Here is a 12370-nt window from a genome sequence, read left to right on the forward strand (position 1 = left end):
TGACCTGGGTCAAGGCATCATACATCCTTGCGCCTGCTTCCACCGCTTAATATGGAGGCGATCATTCACCACCTGTGTACACCTCGGGGTAGTTGTGAGTTTCCAAAAGGGGCTTCTGGTTGCAAATACTCTTCCCAGTTCCAGGCACGATAGGCTACGTTACCAGGGTGACCTGGACTCGGGACACTGGAGCCTCCCTCCGCTCTCTCAGCTCCCACCCAGGTGAAAGGGATGCTCCATCCTAAACCCAGGCCTCTGCCGGCCGCTAATGGGAGTGTTGAGGGAATCCATACTGGGAAGCGGGACTTCTGGCCTTTGCCCAACGACATCAGCTGCTACTGCAGCCAATGCCTGGAGCTCAAATACGGCGGGAAGCGCACCCGAGCCACGCCGCCTCGAACCAGTCAGGGCTCCCTGGGTTGGAGGGCGGAACGCACCAAAGGCGCCGAAAACGAAAACAGAATGATGGACGTTTGTTTAAAACTGAACACGGGCTCTCGCAGGAGCTCGCCGCACACCTTGGAAAGCGTCCCTTGGAGATAGAAAACTCTTTGATCTTGAGAGTTAATTACGTGGCTCTCCTGCAGTGGTCCCCAAAGCCCCCAGGATCGGGAAATGTCTGCAGAGTCGTAGGGATCGCACAGGCCGGGCAACGTTCCCAGCCCAGGTCGCCACAGGGCGTGTTTCGGAAAGCCAGCGTTTCCCATAACCCTACTTGGCGTCTCAGAGGCTCCAGAGAAGGGTCTCTCCCACTGTCATTTCTTCTAAGGATCTGGCGACTGTGAACGGTGCCAGCCAACACCTGGACACCAGCAGGAACCGGGAGGAGACGCGCTGGAGGTAATTCTCAGAAATCTCGGGCCCGCCCCTTTCTGGACAGTGCCTGGGGCCGGTGAGCAAAGCTGCTGAGCGGGGGCGTGACCTGGGGCCCGTTCCCAGTCCTCGGGCCTGACCCGCCTGTGACCCCTGCAGGCCGGACCGTGACATCCGAGTGAACTCTGCAGGGCCACCTCGCCAAGTTCAGCGCGCGCTGGGTCACAAGATGAGCGGGGCCTGCCTGCGCTTTGGAAATTGCCACAGGGGGGAAAATGTTTTAGCCTATCTGCCCATCTAGCCCCACAGGGGCGTCTGGCAGGAAAGGATTAACTGGGAGAGGGAAGATCATTAAAGAATATCTTGAAGGGGGGAGGGGTCAATAAATTACCAGCCCAATAAGAACTTTGACCTGAAAACCTTGCCAAGCTTTTTTGGGTAGTGGTGGGTGGGGCGGGGGGGGGGGGGGGGGGGGGTTGGTTCATTGGAAAACAAAATGTTTCCGAGATGTTTACAAAACAGCCGCACTTTTCCTAAGAATTGAGGGGGAGGGAGTAGTTTTTTTCTGGGGGAGGGGAGTGAGGCCGCAGAGGCAAACTGGAGTCATGTGAGCTAGGCACCTCTCCTCCCAGTTCTCCCTTCAACCCCTCCTTCCCATCTCTTGAGCCCTCATTCCCCTCCCAGGGTTCTATACCTGCTGTTCCTCTGCTTGGGGCACCCCTCTGCCAGGTCCCCACTGGCTGGTTCCTTCCGAAGTCAACTGTCACCTCCTCAGGGAGGTCTCCCCACCCGCCCACCCTGCTGAGTTCAGCCCTCAGGCACTCTGTACTACAGGCCTGTTTTATTTTCTCTACAGCACTTATCACCATCGGACTGTGTTCTTGCTCCTTTGTCTGCTGGTTTATTCATTGTCTACCTCCTTCCTGAGCATATCGAGTCCAGGAGGGCAAGAACCACGTCTGCTCCTTCCTCAGAGAACCTGGAGCTACTAAAACAGGAGCTCAGATAGTCCATGAAATTACTGAAAATGATGGATGGATGGGAAATTAGAGTATAGCTGGAGCCGCCCCTCCTCCTGGGGCTCATAGTTGGTCCAGATCCCACAGCAGGTAAACCAGGTCTCCCGGAACCAGCTATACCGTTGGGGCTTCTGCAAACCCCCTCCCCATATTTCTCTTCTCTCCCCAAATCAGAATCAATCCCAAGCCGACTCATCCTGGTGGAGCTTCTCAGGCGGGGCTGTTGTCTCTGCAGCCTCAGGAGCGCCCTGAGGGCAGGTCCCAGCTCTGCCACTTCTGCCTGCTCTGGTGTCTCTGGAGGCCATGGCCTGGCGGGCGCCAGGCCTGCGGTCAGCAGCCGATGATGAATTGCCTTAGATGAGGGTTATGGCGGTGTCAGCCTAGTTAGGAAGGGCCCACAGTGCTCTTGAGCTCCTGACCCTGCCTGCGCCTGCCACTTCCCCCTTTCCTTCTGGCCCTGGGATCCACCTTAAGCATAAGGTCAGGAGGGCACCAGCTTCCTTCTGGTTCACTAAGGGGTCAGCTTGGGCCTGGGCGGCAACTTCCCTGGCTCACCGTCATGTCCAGCTGCCCCCGCATGTCTGAAGATGGGTGGCAGGTTGAAGTGGTCTCTTGGGAATGATGACAGTGGAGACTCTTGGCTTTGATTTAAACACTGGTGGGAATTTCTGTGTTGGAAAGGTCCAGAGACAGTCCTTAAGCCAACCTAGGGGTCACTGTGAAAGGACGAAAGGGCTGAGTCCTAGGTGGTGGCCATAGTCCGAGAGGCTGGAGCAGGAGGGTAAGTGATGGGGCGGAGAACACTGCAGCCCAGGAGCCCATTGCTGGCTCCTCAGGTGAGTTTCCCCTCAGTTTCTCCTCTAATAGAGGAGACTGAAGAGGTAAACTGGAACGTCTCTGCAACCAGCTATCACAAAGATAACTCAGGAAGGAAGTTTCAGCAGCCTGGATCTCCAGCTGCCCCAGTGCCCAGCCACTCTCTGGGTATACTCGGATGGGTCCTTGGCGGGGAGTCTTTCTCAGGTCTCCCCCACACTCCACCCCATGCCTTCCTGCCAGGGAGCAGCTGCCCAGCTAAGCCTTAGTCTCCTGGCTGAACTGCTGCCGGGAAACTTTATTTCTTGGCCTTCTTGTTTGGGGTACAAATATCTCAAACCTCTCTGATTATGTCTCAACCTCCCATGGAAATAAGCCAGCCTTAGAGACATCTCGGTGTGCCTATTCTCCCCTGTATAAATGGGAAGATTAAACGCGTTCCTGAAGTATGAATTTTTCTTTTAAGAAGTCTCCAGCAGAATCCGGTGATGTTGAGCCATCTAGAGCCCTGGAAGCGCCCACAGTTCTGAGTTTCAGCCAAGACCGGCAGAGTGGCCACAGCGCACCAAGCGGACGCCAGCAGCCTGAGGGCCTTCCGCTGGGCACCTTCTCGGTGTGTCTTCCTATGGCCCAGAGCCAGGCCAGGGATGCGCTCCGGGCGTCCCTGTTTCCTCGCACGGGTTGCAGGCCAAGTGCGCTGAGTCTCTGGCACGGTCCATGAGGCGCAGTCCTCCCCGGAGCCCCACGTCCCATGCATCCTGCCGAGTTTGACGCGGGAAGGCGAGGCCCCTTAGCTCCTAGTGGCGATCTGTTCCCTCCATTCCTGCTTCGAGATCCTGGGAAGGGCTTAAGAGGCTTGGCCCATGACCTTCCTTCCCCAGGGCGCGGAGCGGGCAGGAGGCATCTTTTCACCGGCCCGGCGGAGCTTCTCTGGCCATGGCAGTGGCTCGTGCTCCCCCTCCCTCGGAGTCTGGCACAGAGCCTCATTCGGTGACCGTTTGTTGAACGAGTGAGAGAGGGCCGGATCTGGCACAGGGGAAGCGCAGATGGGCGGCGCTGCGAACGCGCCGCTGCCACTGGCCAAGTCCTGTCCCGCCGCGCAGCCGGTCAGAGGCATAGCCCATCTTGCGCTGCCGAAGGCACGAGCGGGTGGAAAAACAGCCGCAGCCCGTCCACCGGGTGCACGATGGGCACGGTCTGCATGGCGGGGAAGGCAGGCGTGGCCAGTTCCCAGCGCGCCGTGCGCACCAGCTCCACGGCGAGCAGTTGGAGCACTGCCTGCGCCAGCTCCCGGCCGAGGCAGCTGCGCGCACCGCCTCCGAACGGGATGTAATGGAAGCGGCCGGAGGCGCCCCTCGCATCCTCGCCCGCCGCACCAAAGCGCTCCGGGTCGAAGCCCTCAGGCGGGCTGCGGTACACCGCGGCCGTCTCGTGCGTGTCTCGGATGCTATACATCACGCTCCAGCCCTTGGGGATCTGGTAGCCCTGCGGGGAGGTGAGGAGACCCGCCTGACTGCTAGGCACCTGGAAACGGGGCCTGAGCCGACCCCTCCACCCCGGATGCATCCGCTAGGCTTCCGAAAACCGGCAGGAACGCGCGTCTAACCGGGAAGCTAGGAGGCGGCTCTGAGTTCCTATCTCAGCTCCTTCTCTGGTGAGCTGTGTGTCTTTGGGCTAGATAACCTCTCTGAGCCTCAGTTTCTTAATTGAGAACAAAAATGCCCATTTCGTTGTTGTGAGGATAGAATAACGGATCTGGTCTATATATTAGTGGTCAGTAAATTTGATCTATTGTCATTTATGTTTTGATGTTTTGTATTTGTCTTTCTTTTTCCTTGTGACATTAGATCAAGAGACCTAAATTCTAGTCCTGCACCTACCAGCTGCCTGGGCAGGTACAACGCAAAAGACAGGGACCCCCATTCCTCTATGGTCAGCTCATTATGAAGCTCTTCTTGGCACTGAAGTGCAGACTGCCTCTCTGTCCTCTCCATCCATCAGCTGTACCATCATTTCAGGTCTGGTAGCCCCCGTTTAAGAAGGGGCACCTGAGAATTAAACTGGGGCATCCTTAAGTCGTTGGAACGCGGCTTTCATGTTCCCTCTGCCTACCTCTATTTCAACTATTCTTCTTCTTGATGTGTCTCCCAACCCCCTATCAGCTGCTTCCCTCGCCTGGACAGGCTCCAGAGGCTCTTAACAGGTGGACAGGTCTTAGAACCACAGAGGAGCTCTCTCCCCTCTAGACGCTGGTCTTCCCATTTGTAAACCGCAGGATGGCTAAGACGCCTGCCCTCTGCTCACCATGGCAGACCTGTGCTCCTCTCCCTCTGTTTCCCTAAGGGCTTGTAGGGCACCCCAGTGCCTGCAGAATGGAGTCTGAATTCCAAGATGCAGCATCCAAGACATTTCTAAACCCCTCACTAATCTACTCACTTTTGTCCCCTCTCTGTGGTGTGTTGTCCCCATCCTAACCCTTCACTCCTGCAGCTGAGATGCCAGTCCCTAAAATGTTTTGGTGTCATTCGGCACTCTTCCTCATGCCACAGTTTAGGATGAAGCTGTTGGCCCTGGTCCCCTTTCTCTCCATGAGGAGCTCCCCCAGGGCAGAATCCCAGTCCCTACCATGCCCCGGAACCCTGGTTTGCAGTGCGCCACCACGTTTCCTGTTTAAAGTAAGGGTCAGCGAAGGAGGTACCCCTCTCTGCCAGGAGTCTCCCAGCGACTGAGCTGGAGGCAGAGGGGGCTGCAGCAACAGCCATTCAGGCAAACACCCTCAGTTTGGCAATGCTGGGGCTCCACTCTCCGGTGCAATCACTGTGCCACACAGCCCTGACCCCATCTGGAGTGTCAGAGCTGGAAGGGACCAAGACAGCTTCCATCCAGAGAGTAAACTGGCCCAGAGGGAGGCGGCAAGTGCCCAAGGTCTCACAGAGATGAGGCCAGGCCTAGGCCTTGACCTTCTTGCCCAGCCTGATCTGACCCCTAAGAGATTCTAACCCGCGTTTTCATTGTCCCGTTTCCCTGGAATCCGGCTTTAGCGAGGTTCCTAGAAAGCTAACAACGATCGGTTCCTTGATCTTGTGAGGGAGCCAGAAGGGTGGGGTATGGGACAGTGGGGGGCTCTCTTGTACCCCACCGAGACTCACTGGCTAAGAGGGTACTGCACGAAGAAAAGTATGGTTTTACTCTAAAACTCGGCTCTATTCGAGTTGACCGACCCGCACTGCTGCCAAAAGCTGGAGCGCGCGGGGCCCCTAACCTGGTCGGCTCCCCAGGCTTTGCGTCCCTCCCGTGGACCCGGGAAAGGAAACAGGGCTCAGCCCATTTTGCAGTCGGGAAAGCGGAGGCTCTGAGAGGGGAAGAAGAGACCTCGGCGTCCTAATCCCCGGGCCTCCGCGCGAACCGGGGCACCGGGGAGGCGGCGGGCGGCGGGGTAGGCGCGGCTCACTTACGTCGAGCTCAAAGGTGCGCAGCGCGGTGCGGTAGCCCCCGGACACGGGCGGCAGGAGGCGCAGCACCTCTTTGACCACACAGTCGACGTAGCGCAGACGGCCCAGCGCCGCGAGGCTGAGGTCGGGCTGGCAGCCGCAGTCGGGCCGGGGCCCCGCGCCGCCCCCCGCCGCCCCCGGCGCGCAGCCACACGCGCGCCCCAGCCCCTGCGCCGCCAGCTCCTGCCGGATCCTGGCGATGGCCGCCTGGTGCTGCAGCAGCAGCAGGACGAGGGACGTGCTGGCGCTGGCCGTGGTGAAGAAGGCGGCGAAGAGGAGCTCCACGGCCGACTCCTGCAAGACAGCCCGGGCGGCGCTGAGTCTCCGGCGGCGGGGCCCTGGCCTCGTGGCCCCACGGCCGAGGCGCGAAGGGCCCATGGTCACCGTGGCGCGTAGGCCAGAGAGCCACCCGGGACGTGCTGCTGTGGCGGCTCCGCGCGCAGCCCAAGCCTGCCCCTTGGGAAAGCCACTTATAGCAACGGGCAAACCCGGCGTCTCTCCACTTTCCTCGGGAGGGGTCCCAGAGATAGTGCTAGGAACGGATTCTGTGTGCTCTGAGTGCTTTACGTGTAATAACGCATCTGAGTCTCACCCCAACCCTGTGAGGCAGTTACTGCCCTCGTTTGCCAGGGCTGGAAACCGAGGCTCCGACAGGTGCGCAGGGTCCCTAGAGCTGGTAGTCCCAGCGGTCGGGCTTGGGAGGCCCGGGGGCTCTTCAGCTGCTGGTGCTGTCTGCCACCTGAGCCGGGCGTCCTGACGAGGACTCAGGAGGAGCTGAGGAAGGCACCTGCGGCGGCAGCCCCAGCCTGGCCCCACAGCAGCCATCAGGGCTTCCTTCGCCCGCTAGTGGAGTCTCGGTCCCCGTGAGTGACTCAGCTTCTTCCCTGCCTGCGCAGCCCAGGGAGGACAGGGGAGCGGCCTGGTGGCTTCACCCTCCAGGCCCCAGCCCTCACTGCTTGCCTCTGCCCTCCCAGCTCCCAGTGTCTTCCTTCCTGGCAGCACCCACAGTTTGGGTTTATACAGATTTGTGTGGTCACAGAATCCGTGTGCACCCCTCCCCTCCCGCACCTCGAAGGCAGGGGTTGTGTTTTGCTCACCTTACATCCCCAGTCCCAGGACGGAGCCTGACACCAAATAAGTACATAATATTTGTGGACTAAATGATGTGATCCCAGGCGAACTGCCTGCTCTGGACATGATGGGGAACTAAGACAGAGCCCTTGGAGCCCCAACAGCCCCTGATGCCCAGAGCAGAGCTGAAGACTGCTGGCCAGTGGGTCTCTTCCTGAGAACCTGGAGGGCGTTGTCACCCCCTCCCCGGCCCTGTCAAAGCAAAGGGACCGTCCACCCCTTCCCACACCTTTCCACACCGCTCCCCTTCACAGCCCAGAGCTGCTCCTATCCACGGGCTCCCCCAGGACTCATGAGCCCACCATTCATCTACTTCTAACCCCTTTGACTCTTCCCGACTTCACAGCCACCCAGGAGTCAGGACAGAAATTCTTAGCCCCATTCTCAGAGAAGACACTAAGGCCAAGCCCCACGCTTCATGGCTGGCGGAAAGTGGGAAATGGAGGGCCAGAGAAAGGAGGGGAGCTGCTTTCGGGAGGGCTGAGGTGTCCCATCTCTAAATTACCCCTGCCCCATGCCCTCTCCACTCCCTTTTGGGTTCTCCAGCAGGTCCTGGGGGCCATTCTGAAGCTTCCCTGCTCACTCTGCTGCGTGTGCTCTGTGCGTACATGGGGAGGAGTTCCGATTCTGTGGGAGACCCTGCAGTGGCAAAACGGACAGGCAGAGGTGCCGACATGGGTTATGGGAAGAGAGGAAGAGGGGAGGACACGGAGTTTGACACTGAGTCCAGTGAAGAGGGCTTCCTAGGCAGGGGGACAGCAGAGCAAAGGCCAAGAGTGACAGAGAAGGGGGAGGAGGGAGCAGAGCTGTTTGTGGCCAGAACCTGGAAGGACGGGCCTAGGATGCCCGCCTTCAGCACTCCTACTGAGAGGGATGGCGACTGGCCTAAGGCCACAGGCTAGCAGGTGCGACTGAGCCATGACTGAAACCCAGGCTCCTCTTTCCCCTCCTCCTGAGGAGTGCCAGTGGCTCAAAGTGGGGCCACACAGGACGCAGCACGAGTGTAGACACCTGCTAGGAAGGCAAAGGAGGGAGAAGGAGCATCCTCCCCCCACCGACCTTCAGCTCCTGCACTGAGAGCTCCAGGCCCAGCTCCCTAGTGCTGTGGATAATCACTTCCAGGGCGTCGCCTGGCTCTGCAGCCCTGTCTTCATGAAGCTTCTCTGCAATGGCCTCCTCCAGGTGCCGATGCAGCTGGTCCCGCGCCCGGATGCCCTAGATGCACGGGGAGAGAAGAGAGGTGGGGCAGGAGGGCTGAGGGGGACAGGCCTGGGCACCTACCCCAGAATCTTCCAGGGCTGCTCTGGTTCTGCCAAGATCCTGGCATTAACCTTTCCCAGCTTGGCTCCACCCCTGGCACGCAGTAGGGGCTCAATAAATGGTCAGGAATGTGTCCACCATTCCTACACATCATTCTTTCTTATCACAAGCCCCCTTTGGGGCAAGGCAAACAGTTACTGTTGTCCTGAGGGGAGGATGCTGAGGCTCAGAGGGGGTCAAGACATTGCCCGGAGCCACCCAGCTGTCAGGGCCCATGCCTGGCACAGAGCCCAGTCAGGGTGGAGTCAGCCCATTGCCCTTTCCCTGCACGAGGCTCAGGCAGGGGCAGTGGGCACCAGTGCATAGAGGAAGGGACACTTTGATGCACCCAGAAAAGCTCTGGCTTAAGAGGACACTGTTGGATGTTCTAGGCATCGGCCTCTGTAAGGGGGTAGGCAAGAGCGTGGGGTGCTGCTCCAGAGTTCAGGGAGCAGGCACAGCAAAAGCATCTGAGCACATGGGTTTTGTAGTCAGAGGAGATGGGGTTCAAATCCTGCCTCTGCCCCTACTAGCTGTGTGATCTTGGGTAAGTCATTTAACCTCTCTGAGCTTCAGTTTCTTCAGCATTGAGAATACTGTAATAACTTTACAGGCTGAGAGGATTAAATCAGAAAATGTATGCAAGGCGATCAGCCCATAGCATGCCCCTTTAGACATAACTAGTATTTTTATTCAGGGGACTGGAACCCAGCGCACTGGCACAGTGAGAAGCCCCAGAGCAGGGAGATAAAGGAAAGGCGGATGAAGCCTCCTAGTCGCTCTCTGGGCCAGCCCGTCGCTCTGCAGTCTGAAGACGCCGCGGTTCTCCGATCCGGAAACCAGCAGGCCCCAGGCCGCTGGCGGGGCTCTGGCACCCACCCCTCTCCAACACGGGCTGGCGCCGGGCTGGGCCTGGGGCATGTCTGCGGCCCCAGAGCTCCCATCCCTTCTGCAGCCATCCGGGCTTCCAAAGAGGCGATGGAGGCCCGGCGAGGAGGCGCCGCTCTGGGGAGGGGCTGGGCTGACTGGCCGGCCGCCTGCCACGGAGACCCAAAGTCGGGAAGCCGGCAGCTACTGCGGCCGCAGCACGTCCCGTCAGGAGCGGCCCAGAGAGGGTGTGTGACCCGCCCCAGGTCACACAGCGAGTCAGGACAGAAGCCAGCCCGGCGCCCACAGCCGTACCACGCCGCCTCCCCACCCTGGGTAGTGCCTTGGTCCCGCAGCATGTTTGACGCGTGAGGGGCGCCGAGGAAGCCTAGTCCTCGTCTGGGAGGCCCGCTCACGCTGGGGAGCCCCCACGGGGAAGGTCTGGGCCTGGGGCGGTAGTACCTTGCGCAGGCCGCTGAAAGGCACGTCCAGGGGCAGCGAGAAGAGGTTCTCCACGAACTGCTCGAAGGTGTGGGCCAGCTGCGCGCACTGCGCCTCGTCCAGCCGTAGCCCCAGCAGGATGCGCGCGGCCATGCGAAAGGTGAGGGCTTTCGCGGCCTCGTAGACGGCGACCGGCCCGCGGGCCGCGCACCAGGAGCGCACCTCGCGCCGCAGCGCCCCCTGCAGGCGGGGCACGTAGCGCTCCAGCGCCGCGCGGCTAAACACTCGTGCCAGGACCTGCGGGGAGCGCGCGGGGTCAGCTCTGGCCGCGGTCCGGCCTCCTCTGCCTGGCGATTCCAGAGGAGCCGGAGGGCCAATTTCGGTCCCTTCCTTCACTTCTAGGCGGCCTGGACCTAAACGTGTTGGTTTTGGCTCGCGCCATTCCCTTTACTTCTCTGATGTACACACTCCCTCCCATCCATCCAGGCTCCAGTTGCCACCTCCGCCAGGAAGTTGTACCTGACACCTCTCCAAGTTTGAGTTTCTGGCGCTTCTGGTATCAGAGTCACAGAAGATCGAAGATGAAAGGGCCTTTCAGTCCCAGCCCTGGCCTTATAAACCGAAGCCGGAGAACGCCAGGGACTGTTCCAAGGCCACCTACTCATTAGCCAGGGGTCCGGGCCAGGACCACTGTGTACCCCTAACACCTAGCCCCGGCCTGGCCCGCAGCAGAAGCCTGAGAACCGCGGGTCCCACGGCCGCTTCTTTGGTTTTGGCTCACCTTGCGCCGCTGCCGGTGCGGCTCGCCGACCGCGCCAAGCAGTGTGTGAGAGCCCAGGAGGATGTGCGCGCTCTGCGGCCACTGGCTGCGCACGAGGCGGTGCTCGCCCAGCAGGATCGTGCGCACGTTCTCGGCGCCGCTCACGCGGATCACCGGCCTGCCCAGCAGGTGCGTCTTGAACACTGTCCCGTAGCGCTCCCGGCGGGAGCTGTGGAAGCGCGAGCCCTGCGGGCGAGCGGGGCGGAGCAGAGGGCTGGGGCCGCTGGACGTCCCAAGTGCCGCTAGATAAGAACTCCCTGCTCCAGCTGGCGCGTTACTCTTGAGAGTCTCAAATGGGCCTCGCGACTACCCTATGGGATTATAGATGCTCCTGTTCCCATTGGGGAGATGAGGAAACCGAGGATTTGAATGGGGACGGAGCGCCCAAGGACTGATCGCTGAGACGCGCCCCGAGTCCTGATTCTATGCTAGTAGGACTAGGGTGACGTGCTCCTCAGACCCCTTCCTAGAACCCCTCTGTTCACCCCCGCGTTGTGTCGGGACGTGTTTAAGTTACCCTGGGGAGAACTACAGTGACATACAGTCCCTTCCAGGCAGCTGCTGGGCAAAGGACAGGGGATGCTCCAGGAAGAGACTGGCTAGTAACCCTAGGAGCACTGAGAGCGAGGAGAGGTCAGTGGGAGCCAGGGAAGAAGGGGCCACATTGGGGCGCGGGGACGGACGGACTGCTCACCTGAACTAACCAGTGCAGCGTTTCACCGAAGAAGGGCCAGCCCATGGAGCCCTTGGGCAGGGGCAGGGCGGAGGCCCGGTCCCGGCTCAGCGTCCAGCGGAGGGTCCAGAGGTGCTGGGCCAGGCTGAGCAGCAGGCCGGCGCACAGGAGAGCGGTGCCCGCCGCCCCCAGGACCGACAGGCAGCTCAGTCCCCAGGGCAACATGGCGAGGCTGCGGGGGGGTCAGGTCCCTCGGAGCGCAGGAGGCGCGAGATTTGGGGCGCCGGCAGCGGGCAGAGTCACCTGTTCTGGGCAGGAAAGGCCTGGGGCTTGGAGGCCAAAACCGAGATTTATAACCTCGGACAAGGACTTCGCTCTAAAAGCAGATTGGCGGTGGAAGGCGGCAGTGACCACGCACCCTTAGGGAACGTGCCTTCCTCTAGGCCGGCGCACTCAGGACTTTCCCCGGAGTCCGACGGCTTCCAGGCCAAAATGCCAGTCCCTTGCGGGGGGTCCTGGCAGCCTCAGGACCGCTCACGCCGGGCATCCGCGGGCACCTCCCACCTCCTCCCCGGGTCAGCACTCCTTTGATAGAAACAGCGAGGGAGGGCAATGAGAGGAGCAACTCACCGGTGTTGCCAACCAGGGCTCCGATCACCGGGGCTGTAGACCCCCGCCCCACCTCTCTCTCTCCTGCAGTCTTTTAACCCTTCTCGGCCCACTCTGGACACATTTATAGAGATATTGGCTCCCTCCCTACGGACGGATCCCGACTCGCACAACGTGACGCGCCTATGCATATTTAAAGCGCTCCACGCAGAGTCATGATTGGAGGCGGTGGGCAGCGGCGCGCTCCCCGCGGGGCGAAGAGCTGGGAGTGGCAGCCGCTGCGCCCGGGGGCCGCGCCCCGCGTAGATCCTCGGGCGGGGCCTGCGGTTTCGCGCCAGAACTTCCCGGCCCTACGCCGCAGCTTGGCGGGTGGGCGAACTGAGCGCACGGA

General features: G+C 60.6%; 1 protein-coding gene across 1 annotated transcript; it reads right to left on the bottom strand.

Annotated features, from left to right (window-relative positions):
- Nucleotides 1–1713: 1713 nt before the first annotated feature.
- CYP26C1 (cytochrome P450 family 26 subfamily C member 1) lies at nt 1714–12135 on the bottom strand. The gene is made up of 6 exons (XM_070487060.1): nt 11392–12135; nt 10659–10883; nt 9899–10174; nt 8330–8485; nt 6104–6433; nt 1714–4133 (listed from the first exon to the last, which is right to left on the bottom strand). The coding sequence occupies exons 1-6, from the start codon at nt 11593–11595 to the stop codon at nt 3756–3758; spliced, it is 1569 nt and encodes a 522-aa protein (XP_070343161.1). The 5' UTR covers nt 11596–12135; the 3' UTR covers nt 1714–3755.
- Nucleotides 12136–12370: the final 235 nt, after the last annotated feature.

This window comes from Equus asinus, chromosome 2 (genome assembly GCF_041296235.1).
Source record: "Equus asinus isolate D_3611 breed Donkey chromosome 2, EquAss-T2T_v2, whole genome shotgun sequence".
In the NCBI taxonomy this organism is placed as follows: domain Eukaryota; kingdom Metazoa; phylum Chordata; class Mammalia; order Perissodactyla; family Equidae; genus Equus; species Equus asinus.